This window comes from Schistocerca cancellata, chromosome 6 (assembly GCF_023864275.1).
Source record: "Schistocerca cancellata isolate TAMUIC-IGC-003103 chromosome 6, iqSchCanc2.1, whole genome shotgun sequence".
NCBI lineage: Eukaryota > Metazoa > Arthropoda > Insecta > Orthoptera > Acrididae > Schistocerca > Schistocerca cancellata.
The window spans coordinates 162,723,255-162,747,194 of NC_064631.1; the positions used below are offsets into that span (position 1 = coordinate 162,723,255).

Sequence of the window (23,940 nt, forward strand, 5' to 3'; positions counted from 1 at the left end):
TCTTCCGGCCACGAAGTTAAGTACTAAGAAACTGCCATATCACATAAAACATTGGATCCCTTACTTGGCGATAAATGCTAGGAAAGTGTGAGATTGTGAACGTACTTGATTACCGGCTTCCTGTTTGTTTGCACCATCTCTCTGTCGTTTATCTCGCTATCTGATCACGCCGAGTTTGTATAAACACGGACGCTCTGTCGGTACGCCAGTCAGAGCAGAAGACGCACCACACCAAGCTGCCTAAGCCAACCACGCGAAGATATCTCAGTACTGCACGTGGTAAGTGTCTGACGAACACAAGTTCGCAGCAAACGCTGTCTTAAGTGTTGTACACTAGGATTGCATATGGTGGAAAGAATCCGAGCCTTCGTATGTGTTCCTGATACAGTAAAGCAGTTTGGGAGGCTGGAATTCATTTCATAATGAGCCCATAACTCCTGCACAGTTTCTTCTCTAGCGCAGTATGTTTGTGTTTGACTGCCTGTGTAATCTGACACTTGCGTCTGCGTCTCCTCGGATAGTCTAAACAAAATCATTCTTATTTCTACTTAACAATTTTTTTCGATCTCATTAATCTTCTGCATGGCACCAGCGTTTAGGTCATTAACCATCCATTTCACTTTACATTTATTCAAAAGGCCTGGCACATTAATGGACAGAAAATCTAAGAGCTATTATGTCGAGTGACTTGACGCAATAGTTTTCAACGTAATTTTTCGCTGATGTAAATAACATTATTTCGCATGGATCTTTATCTCTGCTACTTTCAAGAAGCACAGAACCCAGTTAACCAACAACTAGTAAGCTGAAATCAACATCTATTACTAATGTACGATCAGAAATGGTGCCACTTTATGCCTCTTGCGGAATCGATCTTTGTACACACATCAATGTGTTGGTTGTTTCTTCTCCGTCGAACAGTCTTTCCACAAACATGTCACTGATATTTTCTGCATGGCCATAACAGAACCACTAAGTAGATTACGTCTATCGTTGTAAAGTAACCGTTTTGGGTCAATGCGTCCTGACCTGATGCCCAGTGGAAAATACAGGTAAACATTCATGGCTTGCTCTTGCCACATTTATTTGGAGGTTTTAACTACCCTGAAAACATGCGACTTGTAATAGCTACAATTATTAGTCTGCAAATGTATGAATACTGATGTAATGTTGTTCAGTACACCTTTCTCAGTCACCAGTAGAAATATTTGCACTTATGCTTGTGTTGTCCACAGCTCGTCTTGCGGTAGCGTTCTCGCTTCCTGCGCACGGGGTCCCGGGTTCGATTCCCGTTGGGGTCAGGGAGTTTTCCTGTCTCGAGATGACTGGGTGTTATTGTGTTGTCATCATCATCATTCGTCCCCATTACGGTCGAAGGAAGGCAATGGCAAACCACCTCCGCTACGACCTTGTCTAGTCGGCGGTGCGGGTCTCCCGCATCGTTCCCTACGCTCCTCGGAGTATGGAAACTTATCATCATTATCTACATCTATCTACATCTACATCCATACTCCGCAAGCCACCTGGCGGTGTGTGGCGGAGGGTACCTTGAGTATCTCTATCGGTTCTCCCTTCTATTCCAGTCTCGTATTGTTCGTGGAAAGAAGGATTGTCGGTATGCCTCTGTGTGGGCTCTAATCTCTCTGATTTTATCCTCATGGTCTCTTCGCGAGATATACGTAGGAGGGAGCAATATACTGCTTGACTCTTCGGTGAAGGTATGTTCTCGAAACTTTGACAAAAGCCCGTACCGAGCTACTGAGCGTCTCTCCTGCAGAGTCTTCCACTGGAGTTTATCTATCATCTCCGTAACGCTTTCGCGATTACTAAATAATCCTGTAACGAAGCGCGCTGCTCTCCGTTGGATCTTCTCTATATCTTCTATCATCCCTATCTGGTACGGATCCCACACTGCTGAGCAGTATTCAAGCAGTGGGCGAACAAGCGTACTGTAACCTACTTCCTTTGTTTTCGGATTGCATTTCCTTAGGATTCTTCCAATGAATCTCAGTCTGGCATCTGCTTTACCGACGATCAACATTATATGATCATTCCATTTTAAATCACTCCTAATGCGTACTCCCAGATAATTTATGGTATTAACTGCTTCCAGTTGCTGACCTGCTATTTTGTAGTTAAATGATAAAGGATCTATCTTTCTGTGTATTCGCAGCACATTACACTTGTCTACATTGAGATTCAATTGCCATTCCCTGCACCATGCGTCAATTCGCTGCAGATCCTCCTGCATTTCAGTACAATTTTCCATTGTTACAACCTCTCGATACACCACAGCATCATCTGCAAAAAGCCTCAGTGAACTTCCGTTGTCATCCACCAGGTCATTTATGTATATTGTGAATAGCAACGGTCCTATGACACTCCCCTGCGGCACACCTGAAATCACTCTTACTTCGGAAGACTTCTCTCCATTGAGAATGACAAGCTGCGTCCTGTTATCTAGGAACTCCTCAATCCAATCACACAATTGGTCTGATGGTCCATATGCTCTTACTTTGTTCATTAAACGACTGTGGGGAACTGTATCGAACGCCTTGCGGAAGTCAAGAAACACGGCATCTACCTGTGAACCCGTGTCTATGGCCCTCTGAGTCTCGTGGACGAATAGCGCGAGCTGGGTTTCACATGACCGTCTTTTTCGAAACCCATGCTGATTCTTACAGAGTAGATTTCTAGTCTCCAGAAAAGTAATTATACTCGAACACAATACGTGTTCCAAAATTCTACAACTGATCGACGTTAGAGATATAGGTCTATAGTTCTGCACATCTGTTCGACGTCCTGTTATCTCCTGTACATAATTACGTATATAGATTAGACAAAATGGACCTAATTCAGAAAGAGTGCCACAGGACTGACTCTTGCTAGTGCTAGAAAATATTATTTCGCGATGGATTGATCGGTTGCTGTCATATACCTGCGCCTGCCCATCTCCCTCATGCTCTGTGCTGAAGCCGGCGCGGTGGCCGTGCGGTTCTAGGCGCTTCACTCCGGAACCGCGCTACTGCTACGGTCGCAGGTTCGAATCCTGCCTCGGGCATGGATGTGTGTGATGTCCTTAGGTTAGTTAGGTTTAAGTAGTTCTAAGTTCTAGGGGACTGATGACCTCAGATGTTAAGTCCCATAGTCCTCAGAGCCATTTTTTGTGTGCTGAATACTTCGCTACATTTGAGTGAATGAGAGGAGCAGACGTATTTAGTGACCTGTTAAATGAAATACAAAATTGTGCCCAAGGTAAAACAACGTTGGGAAAATGATTTGAAATGGGCTCTGCAGCGAAAAAAAGTCTTAACTCTTTTCTAGAGTTAGATAACCAGAAAATACTGCTCGACTGAAGGAAAGCATAGAACAAAGTCCGACGAAAACTCAACGACGTTTATCTGTGCAAGTGGGAATTAAGAGAATGTCGTGTCAAAACGTTATCAAAATGGGCCTTCATATACATCCTTACAAATTTACTGCTGTGCAATAACTTCCGTGTGTGGTTCGTAATTGAAATAGCAGCAGAACTTTTGTTTCCTCAGTTATTTACTTCTTCAGATGATACTTTATTCAGCCTGTCAGTTTATGAGAACTCTCTGGGCATGCTCCATAATGCACCAGATAATTCCTATCAATAATTCCAAGAGCCGTTGCATATTCTCGAGGTTGGTGTTCAATGCCCAGTGTCTGATCTCCATATCGTAATACCATTCCTTCGACAAACTGTTAGTGGTAACTACTGCGTCTAGAAATTATTTAATCCATATGTGGATCAACTCGCAGAGTATGAACGACTGTATGAATATTTTCAGCAATACGAAACTATATCACACAGGGCCTTTACAGCCTTATTAGAAGAGCATGAGATGTTCGGTGACGAGAAGATAATTAGCAACATTGGCAACCTCGGTCGTCTGATCTCTTTTCCTGTGATTTTTTACCCGTGGGCCAAAGTGAACGGTCAGGTGCACCCCTCACAGACCGAGAGAGCTGCAGCAGAACATTGAAAATGCTATTGCTGCCTTCTTTCAGACAGAGCTGCTACGCATGTCTCACAGTTTGATAAATCGGGCATAGGGCGGGACCGAAGTCAGTGATGGCCATTTACAGCATCTTCTGTGACGTTCATTAACAAGGGTCAACCCCGCATCACTCTTATCGTAAATATTTTCCGGGCCAGTTTTATTTTTGTCATCTTGTATGATCTTAACATACCTGCTGCATTAGCTACTTCGTACATCCTATTGTTGTGTGTACATATTAAGGTACCACATATAAAAAACCTGCATTGTGATCACCCAATACGACAATGTGTTCTTCCAACGGGTTCTCCTTTTACTTCAACCGCCTATTTACTGAGTACTGAAAGGAGACGCATTGTCAACCTGCATCAATGTACCTATAACACTCCCTTGCAGCACACTTCGTGTACCTTTCACGTTCTACGATTGCTCGCCGTTAACAACGATGTGCTGAGTTGCATTTGTTACCACGAAGCTATGGAAGAGTCAGGCAAAGAAAATCCCTGACTGCAGTGAGCTTGACCCTGGTGCATCAGTGTGCCTACCTCAACCAATCACATGACGCGTTTTATGCACAGGTACATCACTACGGCAACGTCTCAGCTCTATACACAACTACTTGTTTCGCCTGCAGCCATTAGCACTTCGCAGCTGAGAGGTGGCAACAATGCTGCTCGTTGGCAAGGATCTTTTCACGACGATTTTACTATAGCCAGCTACTCCTTATGCTCGTATTTGCGTTTGTGACAATACGTCCATAACAAATAACTGTATTGCAGTACTCTATGCCAGCCTATTCATTTGAATGAAACGCAGACATTATGACAATGGGAAATTACAGAAGTCATATAAAAATAACTATTTCGCAGATCAGGCTGGCACCTGACTCATAATATTATTATTGATAAACACAACTAAAACTAAATTTTATACATTAATATAAGGTATATCTGTGAATCTGCTGTTGGCTAAAACATTTCACTATATTCTCATTGTGTGTCCTCCACTGATAACATGTTCACTAACGAGTATAAAGGAGCAGTCAGTTATTGCTGAACCGAAGTAGTTTATTCATCGACCACACCATCAGTTCAGCTGATCTACTTTGACTTTACAGTAGCATCTGTTTACCATTCGCAGAGTTCAGGATCGCCTTGATAGCCGCAGCCTACACCAGACCCTCACCATGGTGGTGCAGCTGGAATCGTGGATGGACGAGCTGGCCCTCGTGGTGATCGCCGCTGCGCTGGTGCTGTGGGTGTGCTACTTCCGGCACTTCAGCTACTGGACAGAGAAGGGCGCCCCACAGTCGCGACCCTGGACGCCGTTTGGAAACTGTTACAAGTCCATCTTGCAAAAACAAATGCTGTCGGAGGACCTTGACGAACTCTATCGTCAGTTCAGAGGTATGTACACATGATGATGATGATGATTTTTTGTGTGTGTGGGGCGCTCAACTGCGCGGCAATCAGCGCCCGTACAAAGTCCCAATATTTACACAAACCAATCTAGCCACTGTCAAGAATGATGAGGACAACACAAACACCCTCTCCCCGGGCAAAGAAAAATCCCCAAACTGGCAGGGAATCGAACCCGGGACCCCGTGATCCCGAGGCAGCAACGATAGCCACTACACCACAAGCTGCAGACGCACTGCAGAGAAGAAATCATCGTATCTGCGAAAAGCTATCGACTGCAGCATAACATTTAAATGAGCTACGTTTTTATGAAAAGATCAATTGCCAACTCTCTAGAACAGTGGTTCCCAACAGGTGATCCGCGGACCCCCAGGGGTCCGTGACATGCCAGAGGGGTCCGCAAGATGCTATTAGAATAAAAAATATATTAAATATATTTCGTATGATGACAGATTTTTTGTTTTGGTCGCTTCCTGCATGAGCAGTTTTAAGCTCAATATTTTTTCCATAATGAATATGGCAATGTTTTTTCTAAGTACCAAAAATAGAAAACGTATAAAAAGACTCTTTATTTGGCTTTTTTAGGTACTTGATACTGTGATATGACAAGGTACCAATCATGCTCGATGAGGGGGTCCTCGAGAAAATTTTGTTGGGAACCCCTGCTCTAGAGTCTAGACATTGAAATCAGTAAGTTTACATATTTTGTATTTGCCTTTGGGGTTCAAACCTCAGTCGTTCATAGAATTTTGTCTGTCGGTTACTGTTTTTCTGATGTTTGGCATGACTTGTATGTATGCGAAATATTAAGTAGCAATGTGATTGCAATCGGCATAAAACTATTAAGCCGCCCTACAACTGCCCAAGGATGTAACTTGTAAGACCATACCATCTCCAGTACTACCTTGCGTCGTAAAGGACAGTGATATTCAAACCATTCTTCATCACACAAAAGAATCTAATGAGAATAATGTGTACTTTAGCCCGCCCGGTTGGCCGTGTGGTCTAACGCACGGCTTTCCGGGCGGGAAGGAGCGCCTGGTCCCCGGCACGAATCCACCCGGCGGATTTGTGTCGAGGTCCGGTGAACTGGCTAGTCTGTGGATGGTTTTTAGGCGGTTTTCCATCTGCCTCGGCGAATGCGGGCTGGTTCCCCTTATTTCGCCTCAATTACACTATGTCGGTGATTGCTGCGCAAACCAGTTCTCCACGTACACCACCATTACTCTACCACGCAAACATAGGGGTTACACTCGTCTGGTGTGAGAGTTCCCTGGGGGGTCCACCGGGGGCTGAACCGCACAATAATCCCGGGTTCGGTGTGGGGCGGCGGAGGGGTGAAGTGGACTGCGGCAGTCGTCGTCGGGTTGCGGACCACTGCGGCTGCGGCGGGGACGGAGCCTCTCCGTCGTTTCTAGGTCCCCGGTTTACATTTGACAATACAATGTGTACTTTATTAACACGATTTGCATACGAACAGAAGCAGTAGTATGAGATGGTCCGTGAATTTTATTTTTATCCACTGAATCGTAAAGTAAACTGGCCTTCAGTGGCATTTGAAACTGTACGAACGACAATTTGATTCATAGACAGTTCTCAGTTTTGACATAGGTCTTAACTGACGCCATAAGCATCACATGGGAACCATTCTGATATCCTGATGTTGCTCCAATGATGGTCAACGGTATGCGATACCAGTGAACAGTACAGAACTTGTATGTGATTGTGTAAATATTAAGAGTAAAATGACTGTATTTTCATTACATTTAATGAACCGTGACAACCATTTTGTCCTTGAGGCAATTGGCCGGTACATTTTAAAAGACACAGGTCATCTAGCAGTTGGAATGCTCAGAGTAAATTCTAGCCAGGACTTTTAACAATGACTAACTGGATTTTTTTTTTTCAGATAAGCGCTACGTGGGCTATTACCGTGGACTTGAGCCCCGCTTGCTGGTCATCGACCCAAATCTCATTCGTCAAATACTGGTCAAGGACTTTGACTTCTTCACCGACCGAGAACCTGTCCCTGTAGATGACCCAATACTGGAGGGTCAGCTGTTCTTCATGAAGGGCGATCGATGGCGCCGTCTGCGAAACAAACTCAGCCCACTGTTTACCAGTGGCAAGCTGAAGCACACGTTCCAGGTGAGCAAATGCTGCAATGACTACAGAAAATTTTAACGAGCCCTATCATGTATTTTCCTGCTTCTACTGGGGATGATAGTAAGATTATCGGGTATTTGTCCGATTCTGAACTACTGTGAGTTTTATTATCTGTGAGAGGACATAAATACAGGTGAAAATGTCACATATGAAACCGCGAGCTTTAAAAATAAGATATAACGCACTCTGTGTTAGTGCTTGCTATCTATAAACACACTGGCACTCTGGTGAACGAAGACGAGTAATTTATCAAATGGTGACAATTGTTTTAGATACTTAATAAAACAATGAAGTGACTGAGGGTAACTATTTTCAAACAAACCCAAGAAGGATTAGGCAGCCAAACAAGGTACTTCTGTGCCAATAACATCCGACTCTTGCCGCCATATCATGGAAATTCGATAGTTAAGGTCCCATTGACACCGATTTAAATTGTGGCCATTTTTCTTTTATTATTATTTTACTCCCTCGTCCCTGACAGGTGAGCGTGACTGGCAGTGTGCTACTATTACGCCCTTCAACCAACAAAATTTTGAAATACGTGTTTTGATATAAATATAAAAAGAAAATGGAATGTTTCTATTGTTCTAAGAATATTAAACTAACGTTTTACATTGTCCCTATTAAAACTACAATAGTCACTGTAGACTTCAAACCTGTGCTTCTAAAATGATGAAGTTATTAAAGGGAGTACTGCAGGCTTCAAAAGTTGTGTTTCTAAGATGATGAAGTTACTTAAGGAAGTATTGCACTTCGCTGACTTGATAGGAATTGCAACGGAAAGAATAAATTAAGCGAGCTTAAGTTGACTGGCTTCATGAAGACGTAAGGAGTGTTGTGCCACTGGACCATGGTGAATGAAATGTTGATTTACGTGCAATGAGACACAAGTTGTGGTGAGACAGAGGAGTTTAAGTATAGGTAAGAAGAAAGAGACTCACATTAAGCATCGGTGCAATGTGTGGATGCATATAGGGGTGCAAAATTATACCAGTATTGATAATTAGGAGGTGAGGGTTAGCGTAATGCGATTCATGGGATTGTCTTCTTGGATGCACAAAATGTAAGCACAGGCGATCAGTATGGATGAGGAAGGAAGGTAATTTGATGAGTTGATACATGATTACTGTAGAGGAAGATAAGTACGAGCTGAAAGCAAGATAGAGTGCATCTGGCGTTGGAAGTGGGGTGTTTTGGTGGATTAGAAACCTAGGTGGCTCCATAGAGGAGGATAGGTCATTTGAAGGCTTTGTAGGTGTGGAAGATGGTGAAGGGATGCAATTGCCACGTTTGGATTATTAGTAGTTCTAGTTTACATTGAGATTAATATTGCTTGTATGGTGGGGGAAGGTCGTCGAGTGATAATTTAAGAAAGTTTACCGAGATATTTTATCGTGTTAGTTAACTGTATGTGTTGATGTAAATTTAGGGGTGGACGTCATGGTGTGCCCTCTCCTGTAGGTTATTGGATTTTAGTAGAGCTTATCTTAAGAAGATGTAAGTTGCTTCATCCAGTGTTGATCGGATTTTTATGATGTTCAGAGGGTCATAAAAGTGGTGTATTGGCACACAGCTGTGGTGATTTAACCATTTCAGTAGTGCCAAGGATATATAGAAACGTAGGTTAGACGAATCCTTGGGCACAGATGTAATTCGTTGGGGACTGTTAATGATAACATGTGGTGGATTATTGTGCGAGGCAGGTGCGACAAGTTGACGTAGTTAAATGTAACTGATTGGGTTTAGAGTCTGAGAATGAGATCAGAATGCCATACAAGGTCAAGGGTTTTTAGAAGTCAAGGGACAAATGGATAGCTGGTTTGTGGTTATTAACCTGACGAAGTAGGGACTGTGTGACGAGTCGATTTTGACCTGGAGGACTCAGCTGAAGGTGCGTTCCCTGCGCAGACGCTGAACGAGTGCGGCAGCGAGATGGTGGAGGTGTTGGCGGACGCCGCGAGGGAGGGCAAGGTGCTGCAGTTCCGAGAGGTGTTCGCCCTCTACACCACTGAGGTGATCGCCACGCTCGCCTTCGGCGTCAAGCTCAACTGCCAGAGAAACCCGGACTGCGACTTCAGGATGTGGGGCCGCATCCTCTTCCAGCCACGGGCCAGGCCCTTCAAGGAGATCGCCACCGAAATCTTTACGCCTCCGCTCAAGCGGTACTTCGAGTGAGTAACTCATCTTTTTACTGTGGAAACTGTGCCAAAATTTAAAATGGCATCTGGACTTCAAAGCACTGTGAAAGTGTTCAGAAATTTTTATACATTATTTTTTGTTGACTAATTGCATATCAGTATCTCCTTTCTAGTGCCTTCAAATCTATTCTTTGCTCAACACCTCTTGAATGCTGCGTTGTTCGTCTGTGCATTATTCTTGTCCGCAGTTTGGAACAGTCAGGTGTAGGTGTGATACCGAAGTCATCCAGCACCTAGGTAATACCTGTAGGTCGTACCATGTTACTGTTTCGTCTTCATGGAGTCTACCAGATAGTTTAGAGCTCTCCTGAAACTTACTAACATTAAAACTGTGTGCCTTACTGAAAAGTCCTACTACTCAGACTGTAGCCTTCGTAGACAATATTCTTGCTGGGTTAGAATTCAGATACAACTCACGACTCCCTCTATAGCTTCAATTCTGACAGTATCTCTCTCCAGCGTTCCTGGTTCCACATACAACTAGGCTCTGCTGCATCCCGTGGTGGACTAACCGTCCTAGAAGAAACGGCATCACTGAGCAGTGACTCTTCCACACCGTAGAGGTTGTTTCCAGAAATCTTTCATTCTCCTGTGGAGTGAGCGCTGTTTTCAAAAAGTTCTCGCACCAACCTCAAAGTGTAAAATAATATGTATCTATTACCTTCTAACGTCAAATACGATGCTTGCAGCTAAAGGTCCCCAAACTTATTGTCACTTGAATGTGGGGAGTGCATTACCCGAAGATCGTCCATATTTTTAAAGCGTTCAAGTCACACGTATTGCTCTATATAAACTTCACACTGATTATCTCTACGCAGTATTACATCATTACTTTCAAATTCTGCGACGCATTGTACTGCTTCTCGGAATTCGCATCTGCTTGCCCTTTCCATCACATAACCTATCCCAGACCTTTATATGTCTCTTGCCCCTCCTTCGACACATCTGTCCGTATTGTTTTACGATCCTCGAACTCGATACGAACCATCTCGTTTCCTCCCCTCACTTATTATCCTGATTCAATACTGCGTCTGTACGAAACATGTTCAGCACATTCTCCAAATACTCTCTCAATGTTAATACAACCGACATCCACTCCAGTCCAAGAAAACTAATTATAGTCTTATCCATCCGTGTACAGTGTTCCAGACATGAGTTTTAACTGCAATAAATTTTGATGTGTTTGTCACGAAAACTATATATTGAGCTGTCCAAATTCAATGCGTACGAACGTTTGTACATACTGAGGGGAATATTTCAATATACGACTGTTGAGTTCCCAAGTGTTAAAGAAGACTTTACGATAAATTGTATATTCTTAATAGTTTAAGGCCAGATCAAGTCAGATAATTTCTGCAGATTGATTTTATTTGTGTGATTGCTCGCATTGCTTTATCTGTTCGTTGTTGCAGACACGTGTTCTGTTCCACTATTCTCCTTTTTAATTTGAGACTCGTGAAGCCCACTAGCACGGATCTATTGCAAACTTTTCCTTACACACAACTGCAAACAAAGAAACAGAATATGAAAAATAAAATTTGTGTAAATGTCTGACTTAAATAAGTAACAGAAATGATCTTGCTGTTGCCAGCTTTAGGCCGTTTCCCGACTTTTTCGATTCAAATTTTGTAACACACACAGTTCTTAGCTACCCTTACAAGAATCTTTCTTTGTGACGCAGTCCACAATTTTCCTTTTTACATTTCAGTTCCATAGCTCCCAGGAACTATGCACTTCAGTTTTTTGACAACATGGTGAAGGAGACACTCCACGATCGCTTAGAAAATGCCATCAGAAGGAGCGATTTCATGGACCTGTTCATCCAGCTTCACACTAAGGGTTTCGTCGAAGGCGAGAAGCAAGGAGGCACTGACTGGAGTAAGTACCGACTTGTTTGGTTATTAATTTACAATTAAATGTGTCTGCTGATACCCTAATAGTACAGTAAGTGCATACGCACTCGTAGCATGTAGCACCCCATTTCGCCCTGATGACGGAGGCAAAGCATCGTCTTATGGATCAATGAGACGAGAAAATATTGGAGATACACATCGTGGTCCATTATCGCCCAACTCCACATCACAGGCAGACTGCTTAGAGCTTGGACTAAAGTTCGCATATTTCCGTCGATAATATCCAAATCTAATCAACAGAATTGAGGTATGGTGGCCTGGGAGACATCGTCGTGTACGTGGAACGGCCCACAAAGCACCCTCTCAGAAGTCGGGAGAGATGGGATGATGCACTGTCTTACTGAATGTTCAGGTCGACTGGAGTGTGCTGTTAGGCTTACAGACAGTTTCATGTGACCTGAAGATGTTCGATGAACGAAACTGCTCGTAACACAATAAATGTAGAATAATAAACCTGAGGTGGTTTCCTTCAACCATTAAAACAAATTTAGGAATACCCACGTTAAATAAAAGTCTGACCTACTCTATTTCACAAAAATCACTATGTGCATTTGTGTTGGCTTCAACAGCTGATATATTTAGAGAGTTTTGCCTTGAACAAAAAGGAACGAGGCGAAAACCTCATATTGTACATGTAGTGTTGCGTCTTGTTAGCCGTGGGACAGAGAATCCACACATCAGACGCAGAATTTCGTACAAACGGAAGAGGAAATTGAACTTATTTTTTATTCTTATTTATTAGTTTTCTTTTGCCTGGATAAAATTTATGAATGACGCTGATGTAAAAATGTCATTGCATGATTCTTCGATAAATCTGAAATTCTACGTGACCGACCGAAACTAACCTCGTCCAAACGGGGCAAGCGTACGGCACAGAGGGCATATGTACCTGTAACAGTACTTAGGCTTGGCAAATGTTTCACTGTCGAATCCTTCATGCCACATATATTCACTGGAAACTATCCGTGGAATACGAGATACTGTCCTATCTAGTGAAGAGAGAATCTGAATTGTCCGTATTTACAAATGCCACTCTCCTTGCTTCGCAGAACTGTCGGAGAACGAAGTGTCGGCGCAGGCCTTCCTGTTCTACATCGCCGGCTTCGAGACGTCGTCGACGACGATGAGCTTCGCTGCCTACGAGCTGGCAGTGAACCCGGACATCCAGCAGCGGGTGCTGAAGGAAATCGACTCCGTGCTGGCAGAGAGCGGCGAGATCTCGTACGACTCTCTCGCCAAGATGAAGTACCTCGACAGAGTGCTGTCAGGTAACACGTCCACTCTTACAGTTTCGAGTGCATTCGAGCTTTCTCCAGATTCATGCGAAAGTGTTCGTGTATTCATTAAATTTTAATCATTTGATGTTGCATGAATGATAAGTTCGATGTTAAACGTGTCATTTTGTTTGAACTTTTCTCAGTGAAAAATATGGCACCATACTTACAACTTACATGACTTCCTTTCTCGTGAATCTTAGGCTAGATTTTTTTTATTCGTAACTCTATAACAGTACACATTTAGAAATTCTTCTAGGAATTGGAAAGACTTGTCAAACCGGTGTGGCCTCGATAAACCTTCGTTTTCAGAGCAGCTCAGTAGAGCGTGTTGTCTTCACTCGTGAACGAGACCAGCGGCTTGCATACAGTGTTGAGTCTGTCAGCGTCCCTTGAAGGATCATTTAAAACATAGTCAGTGTTAGAAATGCAGCTTCACAGCACTAAGGTATGCCAGGCCGGGAAGTTCCCCGCCAAATTGCAGAACCCAACAAAGACGTCATTCGAATATACATCCGCTACTGAGGAACGCTAAATGTTGAAGATCTGCCACATGGTGATCGCCATTGGTGAACTACATGAGCTGGCAAACGCTGCCTTCAAATTAAGTCTCATTTGTTCCCAGAACAAAATACAACAGAGTTGCGCGCTGAATTCTAAAGGAAACTGGAACGGCTTTGTTGCCTTCTCACGAGACACAAGAATCTCCACATAATCAGTTTGGCTTCTAGGTGTCCTGCACTGCGGGTGCAGGAAGTAGGTGAGCAAGGAAACCCACTGAATGAGATGTGGATCATCCCATAGATCGGCGTGGGAGTCTTATATGTAGTAAGGACAACACTATCACCTTCATATACTGGTTTTATTGGTTGTTCCAGTACACAGAAACTGCTTGTGTCTGAACAGATTCAGTAAACACAGCTTATGCTGTTGTCCTTACTACGTATAATATACAGTAATTGCTTTCGTCCCAATTATCACAAGATCGATGTGTGGAGAGAGCAGGATTTGCCTGACGATTGTTGATTCCTGTCAAATAAGGAGCGGCTGGCCAGGTACCAATGTACGTCTCAGGCATGCAGCCTTACGAGATCAGCAGTGGTGTGAGCCAGTCGTGTTACGGGATCGTACAAAACGTACATACGTCAGACGCTTCTCGTGGCTATTAAGGATAGCATGAGGACTGTACAGTGTTGGGACAGGTTTCTCCAATCTCTTGTTCAGCTCTACAGTTAATATTTCAGTGCTGGATCCCTCTTTCAAGAAGATAATGCATTAATCCGTCAAACCCATCTCGAAAACACCTTCTTCCAGAGGGCAAGATTCAGGTGAATGAAATGACACGAAACCCATTGTGCATGCCTGGAAACCGTTGATAATTGCAGTGCGTAGTCAATGAAATTCGTCTCAGCCATTACATTATAGTAGTGCCACCCTCAAAGAATTGAAGACTATACTTCAACAATGATCCAACGTGTTGGAATGGATGGGATGGAAGACCACGGTATTGAATATTACCCAAGAGGAGATTTTATTTCACAGGTGTACAAAAATGTAAAATTCCAAACAGGCTAGTTTGTTTCTTGCTTTGTCTTTATTTCAGAGTGTTTTTGATTTTATTTTTACTTTCATAACGGTTACGTTTCATCCGCTGCAAGCACTGAGTACCATTCCACGTATGTTCGCTAATGTGTAGGTGCTGCAAAACATACCTGAGCACTTTCTTTTAAAATACTGAGCAAATGGAACAGATGAAGCAAAAGTCGTTGATGTAATTCATATTTTTTGAATACATATACGTCTTCTGGCTAAAATGTTGTCTTCAATTACTTCGTAGCAACTCTCCATTCGTTGCCTCCAACTTGACAGATGCATGCACTGCCAGTTTTCTTACCTATACCACGCACAAGAGCAAAACTGTGCGCTGTCTTTGATGAGGCGTAGCGATATAATCCGTTTTACTGCTAACAGTTGGCGTCTATCTCTACGACACCGAGCGAGGTGGCGCAGTGATTAGCAAACTGGACTCGCATTCGGGAGGACGACGGTTCAATCCCGCGTCCGGCCATCCTGATTTAGATTTTCCGTGATTTCCCTATATCGCCTCAGATAAATGCCGGGATGGCTAATTTGAAAGGGCACGGCCGACTTCCTTCCCCATCCTTCCAATAATCCGATGAGACCGAAGACCTCGCTGTTTGGTCTCTTTCCCCAAAAGTCGCCCCCTTTGAAAGGGGCCGACTTCCTTCCCCATCCTTTCCATAATCCGATGAGACCGTTGACCTCGCTGTTTGGTCTCTTCCCCAAAACAACCCAACCCTCTCTAAGACAGTTGTCAGTCCCAGTAATTGGTAGTCGCTTAGAATCCAGTTACCTATCGTTGGTTCCCCACTTGTTTCCTCTGACCTTCCGTACACCTGGCGGTCCACACTGCGTGTGGTGACGAGACGTTCGGCGCCGTTGCAGAGACGCTGCGCAAGTACCCGCCGGTGCCGACGCTGACGCGGCAGGTGCAGCGGCCGTACCGCCTGCCCGGCGCCGACGGCGAGGCCGAGAAGGGCGCGCTGCTCGAGCCGGGCGTCGTGGTGATGGTGCCCGCCTTCAGCCTGCACTACGACCCCACCTACTTCCCGGAGCCCCACCGCTTCGACCCGGACCGCTGGACCGACGAGGCCAAGGCGTCGCTGCACCCCTTCGTCTACATGCCGTTCGGCGAGGGTCCGCGCTTCTGTATAGGTCAGTTCTACAAGACGTTCCTGATACTATCTTTTTCTCTAAAAGAAATTGAGGTAATGTGTGTATTTGGTGCCAACTGCTTTACCGCAGTGGCAGCACTGGTTTCTGTCAGATCACCGAACTTAAGCACTGTCGGGTTTGGCTAGCACTCGAATCGACGACCGTCCAGATCCGTCGAGCGCTGTTAGCAAGTGGGGTGCACTCAGTGTTTGTGAGGCCAACTGAGGAGTTACATGATTGAGTAGTAGCGGCTCCAGCCACGAAAACTGACAAGGGCCAGGAGAGTGCTGTGCTGACCACACGTCTGCCCATATCCGCATCCAGTGACGCCTATTTGTTGAGGATGACATGGCGGTCGGTCGGTATCATTGGGCCTTCCGAGGACTGTTCAGACGGAATGTAGTCTACTTTTTATGTTGCTTTACTGTGCTTTCAATTCCAGGTTCATATTAACATGTTTAATTGATTTTGATCAGCTAGGTTATAAGTACAATTTCGACATGGAACTCTCACTTATACTGCCGAATCCCAGTGCTGGTGATAATTTTCGTTTAATCAGAGCAGTTCAAATCTAACTATCCATTGCTACTTTCTATGCAGGCAAGACGACGTGCTAAACCCATAATTCCAGTACTATTCAACGTAATTATCCCACGATTGGCCAATAAACCCACTTATTCGTGGACTTGCGTGTGCTTCTGCCACTGCTACGTTCAAAAAATATTTTAATTCGACCTGAGGAGCACGTTTAATCCCGGTTACGTAACAAAGCAGCACAGTGCTTCGGATATTGGATCTATATGCAGGAAGACAAGAGTTCAAATCCCCATCTCTCAGTCTACCCACCCTGACTTTGGCCTCCATAAATTCATTAAAGTGTAGTAGTAGTAGTAGAAGTAGTAGTAGCTTTATTCATCCGTAGATCTCTTTTTACAAGGATATAGGACATGTCAAAGTATTTACAAATTTATATCAATTTAAAATAAGCTAATTCGTATACACATATATTTACAGACTTCTAGTTAGAGACAATCATTAGATTTACTCCTGGTATACAATACTTTTTTTACAAATAACTTATTAAATAATGTAATGCCGCATTGTTCACTCATATCTCACTATCAGTCACTGCACACACTATACACACATTGTTTCATAACACTTCACTCACCCCACACACACGCACACACACACACACACACACACACACACACACACACACACACTGGTGATCTCTGGGCCATTGTCTGTACTGCAACTTCCCATTTACTATCCTGAAACACTGAGTCAGCATCCCTCCATAATGAGTGAGATGTTGAGCTCAGAAAGAGGAAGAGGTGTTAATATTGTGCTATGCATAGCTTGGGATAAATATTTCTAGAAAGGAAAAAAAGAAGGAAGAAAACATATTGTGAAGGTGCTGTGTGGAATGTTGGATATTTTATAGTCATTATTATTATTATTTATTTGTATAACATTTTTTTATCAAACCCCTGCTCCTATTTAGCTACATAATTCTTCAATGTATAAAATGTATTGCATAACAGGTACTTTTAGCTGCCTTTTTAAATAAGTGTATTTTTGCAATTTCTTTAAGTGGATAACAAGATGGTTCCTTTCTATAGATCACATCTTACATCATGCCCGCCATATCTAATTAGAGCATCAGCTCTGTCCATAATGACTTCAGTGTGGATGACTAATTAAACTGAAGCATCTCTTCTTATTCGTTTGTTGATTATTTACAAAATTTCCCATGTGATTGTTCTCCAAAGACACACTGGTGTGTCCACTAGGTCTATTTCTTTTTACTGTTTTTCATTCCCATTTTCCCAAGGTATGGCATCAACAAGGTGACTATCCTTTCAACTAGACTGATTTTAATAAAATGAGTTGAAAATACAAACATTAAAAGTTTGAATTAATTACACAGATATCCTGATGTGACGATGAATCATTATAATGGCGGTGGAGTTTATGGAGCTAGGGTGGTGGTGATCTGTCTAGGGTTTGAACACGACCTTTGGGTAATCAGTTGTGTGGAATAAAATGGTCTATAAAGGGAAGAGAGCTGAAATAGGGAAGTTTCTTGCGGAAAGTAATTGTCAGTGGATCATTTTGAGGGTTAGGGTAAAAATGCAACATATGACTGTGTTTGTGGGAATTTTTTGCAATAGGAATGGAGGTGCTGCTATGGTGTGATTGTGCATATCAACCCTTCCTCTTAACTACCTGCTGGGTTCTGCTGGGTTCAGAGTTTGTGAGCCATACTCCTTCCGAGTGAGAGTCCAGTACTTGAACCATTGTACTGCATAACTCCCTATATGAAGTTGATAAATCTGTTGTGTTGTGATTTTCAACACCCTACACTTAAATTCCTGTGGTGAGGAATGTAAACAAAAAAACAGTTTCATGTGAAGCATGGGGAAATATAGTATGTTGATTTAGTGGATTCAGAATTGTAGATCCATTCCATTATGCTTAACTGATTTGGACCTTCTAGTTTCTTTTTAAATTTTCCACACTGAATTCTCACTTTTACTACAGCACGCACACTTCTGTTGGATATGTTCATTGTATGAGGGTGAGGGAGAACCTTCTGAAGTGACCCCCAATGCTACCCAAGCGATGATCTTCTGATGTAATCTCACTATTCAACGTAATTATATCACTATCGACCGATAAAACGTATTACTGGTTTAACAATAGCCACTTTCGCTTACCAACAGCCACCTTCGCCATTAGCATGTTAATTTGGAACATTGTAATAAGAGTCGCCAGCGCTAGACCTCATCTGTGTTATAGAAAGAAGTATTACAATGACTGAGACATTGGATCTGTGTCTGGGAAAACAAGAAATCTCTGTCTAGGCGTCCAGATTATGATTTACGTACATCACTTATGGTGCATGACAGGAAGATGACAGTGATAAAGACATTATCAATTGCCTGCCCATCTATAGCCAATCTGAGTACCAGTTCTATTTGTAATGATCTCGTATCGATAAGAAGTTTTTCTTCTTATATATTTTTTTATACGTCCTTCACTTGATTGCTCTCTGAAGACTCATAGATCCCACCAGAGAACTTGCTTTTTTTCTTTGATGTTTGTCATTCCTCTATTGGAGGAGGCTGGCAGCAAAAACATGGCTCCTTTCGTACCATTCTGATTTTTGACACAACAAATTTGGAAACAGGAATATCAAAATAAGTAAAAATGGAGATTTTGTTAAACAGGCAATTTTGATGTAACGATTAATGACTGCAATGGTTATAGAGCTGGCGTTGTGCTGCTAGAGATGTTGACGTTGGAGATGCTGTGGTTCTCCAGGTGATCTATATAAATAGTTGCATCGACTGTATATCTTGGAAGTAATCTGGAAGTGACATATCTGTGGAACAGAGCGGATGAGGGAGGCTGTGGTAAAGCAACAGAGTTTAGCTGTAATTGTGGTGGGGACTGGGTGCAGAAGGACTGGAGATTCTGCAGCGGGAGATTGGAACACTCCATTTGCCTTTTCTCTTAACTGCCTACTAGTTCAGAATTTGATATCCTGTGCTTCCTGAAAGAGAGTCAAATGCTTTAACCGCCGCGCCACTGTGCATGATATATGTAATTGATAACTCGATTAAGTTGTGGATTTGAGCAGTGTATACTTATGTTGCGGTGAAGTAAATAAATAAAAAGCAAAAGATCCTCGGGTGAAGAATAAATTGCATAGTTTCCCAACAACATGGTAATCTCAAATGTGAATATGATCATTCCTCGCTCTGAAAATGATTTTTGTACTTAAAAAATGCTAAGTTGCATAATGGCTAGGATTTTCGTTACACTGTATGTCATTCTAGAACTGCCTGCTAAGTCAGTTCAGAAATCAAAGTAGTAGGAGAGCATAACACCTTCAGTAGTATTAAGCATGGAAGAACGTTATGGCCCACTCACCAAAGTTCAGATCGAGGACAGCTTTATTTAATTTTTGATACAGAGAATAGGCAGCAGAAAATATGTCTGCTCTAGTCACCTGTACTGCAACCGAGCTACACACTAAAAAGAGACAAAAAATATGTCCTTACTGTAGCACAAACGTTTGTTAATTTCTACTACACCATGGCATCTTCATTTCTTTTTTCTGGACTCGAGCCTCCCCTGAGGGGGCGGGGGTTATAATGTAACGGTTCTGTCCATTGTGCTGTCTATCTGCCTATTAGTTTAGTTAAAATAGTTTACGTATTTTTACTCTGAAGCTGATATTAATTACGTGTCAGTTTGGCGTTTGACAAGATCGATGAAGAAAAACGTCTAATGACCACATCCAAGCTGATGAAAGTACCGAGATAACATTCACTGCCGTTATGAAGTACGTACATGTTATAACATGTTATAATAACGACAGCGTTGGTCACTGTGGCCCCAACGAGTCTCCATCTCACCCACATCATTCATCATGATCACCATATGTCAAGCCAAACCACCTCCCTGTGGCTCATGAAAGTGAATTTAGGAAGAAATATTAGGCTCCCCGCCCTCCCGTTACGTCTGTGGTCGGATAAGAAGGATAATGACAGTAACTTTTTGACTGCTATTTTTAACGTTGGCATTGTAATTAGTGTAGCGTTGTATACGGAGTTGAGAACACGTTGGTGTTGCTGCAGGCATGCGCTTGGGGCTGCTGCAGTCGAAGCTGGGCCTGGTGCACCTGTTGTCGCACTACAAGGTGGACGTTTGCAGCGAGACAGACATCCCTCTTCCGCTGGACCCCATGGCTTCCATCCTCGCCACCAAGAACGGCGTCCACCTGAAAATCACCAGTCGGAAAGCTACCTAAGGAGCTCAGTGCGAGAACAAAGCTCTCATTACTCGTGCGTCTCTGTGTTATTTCTGAGTGTGACGTTGATTATTTATGTGGACGTTGTCCAAAAATGATCTGTATAAATATCTGTACATTTGTATATAATACGTTTTATATGTAGTTCATCGTCTATTGCATTTACATTTTTTTACATCACTTCGACTATGTACATAATGTAACATTAAATGTGTTTAATACGAGACATATCGTCTTAAGTTTCCTGTTTCCATCCACTGCATTTTTCTAGGAGCTTCAAACGCAGATGGCTCCAGAAGTCATTGAAAAATTCATCACCATTTACATGCAGCCCATGTGACTTCTGGAAATGCATTCTTTTAGTTACAAGAACTTCTGGATTTTGCCCACAAATTTTATTAACTCTTGAGAAAAACTCCCAAGTGAAAATATTTCAGTCCTCAGAGATATACTTTGTGTAATTTTGACCGTGAATTACGATTATTTAAACTCAAAAGAAGCCCATTTTACTTCCCAGACTTAACGAAAGTAACCAAGCCAGAGCTTGACAACAAACATAGAAAGGATATATAACACGAAAACTCCCGAAAATAAAATCGTAAATAACTAAGGAAACGACTATAATTTTCTTTAGTTATAACTGTAAAAGCCAAATAAACTCGCACTTGGTACTGAGAATGCCGTAATAAGACTGCTTATTGAATGTAAACGCAGTTTGCGTAGTTCAGAGATGTTAGATTCAAAGTTCTCACCTATAGCCTGTACTGCACCAATAGTGGACTAGTCGTCTAAGTGTAATTCGTTGACCCTCACAATTTAATGGTTGACGCTGCAAGTTATAGAATAACACATACCTCAACAAGCATGAAAATGCGCCCGATAATAACGATACACACACGTATGAAAACACAACCTCCAAAAGAATACGTAAAAACACATGAAATAACAGCTACAATAACATAAAGAGAAAGGTAGAGGTGAGAAATAGCAATAACTACTGTTTGTAGTAGGTCAATAATTTCAACACATACTATACTACGCTGCAATTACATTTATTTCTAAAGAAAGTACGCATGAAGAAAAGTTCGCCACAAAAGAAAAAAATTACGTTTAAAACTACATGAAATTCTTTGAGTTTTTACAAGGTGAGTGAGCACTTGGGTTGCAGATTATCTTCTTGTAGACAAAGTGTCGTGACGTCAGCAGCAGCTCGTTGGTTCTGACGGCATAATTCTTATGGCTCTATTTCTCATAAAACTGCCCTGGATATATTCTCATGACTGGTATAGGCTCCACCATGCAATATTTTATTATCCTTGGATTTTCCGTTACAGCAGGCTGGTCGAACGTAATTGTTGTTGTGTAGATCCAATTTTGCATTTGTGCGATTGGAGCGTTCCATATAATCACGTTACTATTTATAATGTTCCACATACAGTTTTAAAACAGTATAGTATTCATTTCTATCAGCTGATCGCGATATTACAGTCCGTATACTGTTAGAAATCACAATCTCGAATTTACAGTTCTGAAGAAATAAGAATCAACACATCTAATCTGCTTGTGAGTCTCCACGGAGACAGTTAATCTGTTAACAAGCGTGGTAACTGATTAAGTTGCACACGTGATAAGAAATTCAAAATACATTAGTTCATGCAAATCTCTTGCATGTAAAACAGTTCGGTTCTAACAATTTCACCATGACACTCACAGCCCATTTGCTTAAGCATTGTCACAGTATTCATAGTCTACCATTTCCTTTCACGATGCCCATGTCGAAATTTAGTTTATACCGTAACCGAAAAATAAGAACACAGGCATGAATTTTAGTGTGATTCTGTCTAACACGAGTATGCAACACAAACCGCGCATATGTCATGACACTGCACACCTTCTAACTGACTTCACTGTCACGCTGTAACTATCGATATAGCTCTCGCATCACAGTCCATACAACAGTGCTGCATGTTACATTTAGTTTTACACCGCACATTACACGTAAGACAACGAAACATCCATTCATATTTTTGTATACTCAGTTAAAAGGGGTAAAACATAGTAACATTTCACATTATAGAAAAAAAAAACAAAAAATTCTAGATCATCAAAGATATACGTACACAGCAAATGAAGCAAGAGCAAATAAAGAAGAAAAAGAAAAAATATCTCTCATAATTAGAAATATCTTCATAAGGTTCACAAATATTTAAAGATATTATCTAACAAAATGAATGTAGCTCTGTTCAGCTAAATAGAACATGCAGCCACAATATGGGGCGAAAATTGGAAGAGTTATCATCATTTTCACTTCCGTATTCACGCAATAAATAAATATTAATATGAGATTGTATTACTGGTTACTTCGAAGCAGATTATAGATACAAGTACAATTGAAAGGTAGATAGGAGGAGAAGAAGTTTTTAACTGTAGTGAGCAAATTTCTCTAAGGAAAATATCTGAAAAATGTAGCCCTTAGAAATTATGGACATAAATGAGTATCGTGAGCTAAGGGATTTTGCTAAACTTTTAAGTCCAAGACGATATTCCAGATTAGTAAATCATTATTTAGCCAAGATTAATTCTGTATAATACTGTAACATAAACCAAAACACAAGAAATTAAAATTGTAGCTTCCACTGTTTTCAGAGTTACATATACGTCCTTGCTCTAAAAATATCTTTAAAAACATATAAGAGGAAATACAAATAGAAATTTGCATAGTTCTGTTTGTAATACCAAATCATTTGTTTCTGTAAGTCATTATTTTTATATATGCTATTAATCTTGGACATGCACCTTTCAGGATATAATTCAAATTGCAGACTGCAATTTTTATTAGATTATGACAACTTAAATTAAAAAGAAACGCGCTTTAGAGTGTGAGATGTTACTATCTCAGTGTGAGTCACATCGCAATCTCTTTATAGATATATTCTAGTTCAGAAGCTTAAAGACTCTTCTGACCGAGTGTATCTTATGTATCTCGTAGGCAAAGTAAGTTCCAATAGCTTACTGATGGAGATCGCCCCTAATCGCACCTTTAATTACCCAAAGATTAGTAAAATTATTACTTAGACAGGTTCACTCCGCTCTATCGGTCGAATTGTGGACACTAAATAGTATAAACGTTTCAGAAAAATTATCTTTTTGTGTAATTATGTGAGTTGAAACCACAGAGTAGAAATATCTTTGGAGTGAGTATTGCGTCCTGAGCATGTTGTCAACATTAAACTGGAATTGTCACGTGATCTAGGGACGACGTCGATTGTTTAGCGCCAATTCGCGTCCGCCATCAGGTAACGTCACGTCTCGTCACATAACACCAAAACATTCTACAATACCTTTCGAATGGAGGCATTCGCAAAGGGCGTCAGCGGAATGTCAC

At 41.9% G+C, this 23,940-nt stretch overlaps 1 protein-coding gene across 1 annotated transcript; it reads left to right on the forward strand.

The window, feature by feature from the left end:
• The first annotated feature begins 219 nt into the window (after positions 1-219).
• On the forward strand, positions 220-20,648 carry LOC126191156 (probable cytochrome P450 6a14). The gene is made up of 8 exons (XM_049931927.1): positions 220-279; positions 5,166-5,431; positions 7,353-7,591; positions 9,518-9,780; positions 11,516-11,685; positions 12,770-12,988; positions 15,461-15,730; positions 20,383-20,648. Exons 2-8 carry the CDS (start codon positions 5,212-5,214, stop codon positions 20,553-20,555), a joined length of 1,554 nt encoding a protein of 517 aa, XP_049787884.1. The 5' UTR covers positions 220-279; positions 5,166-5,211; the 3' UTR covers positions 20,556-20,648.
• The last annotated feature ends 3,292 nt before the right edge of the window (positions 20,649-23,940 follow it).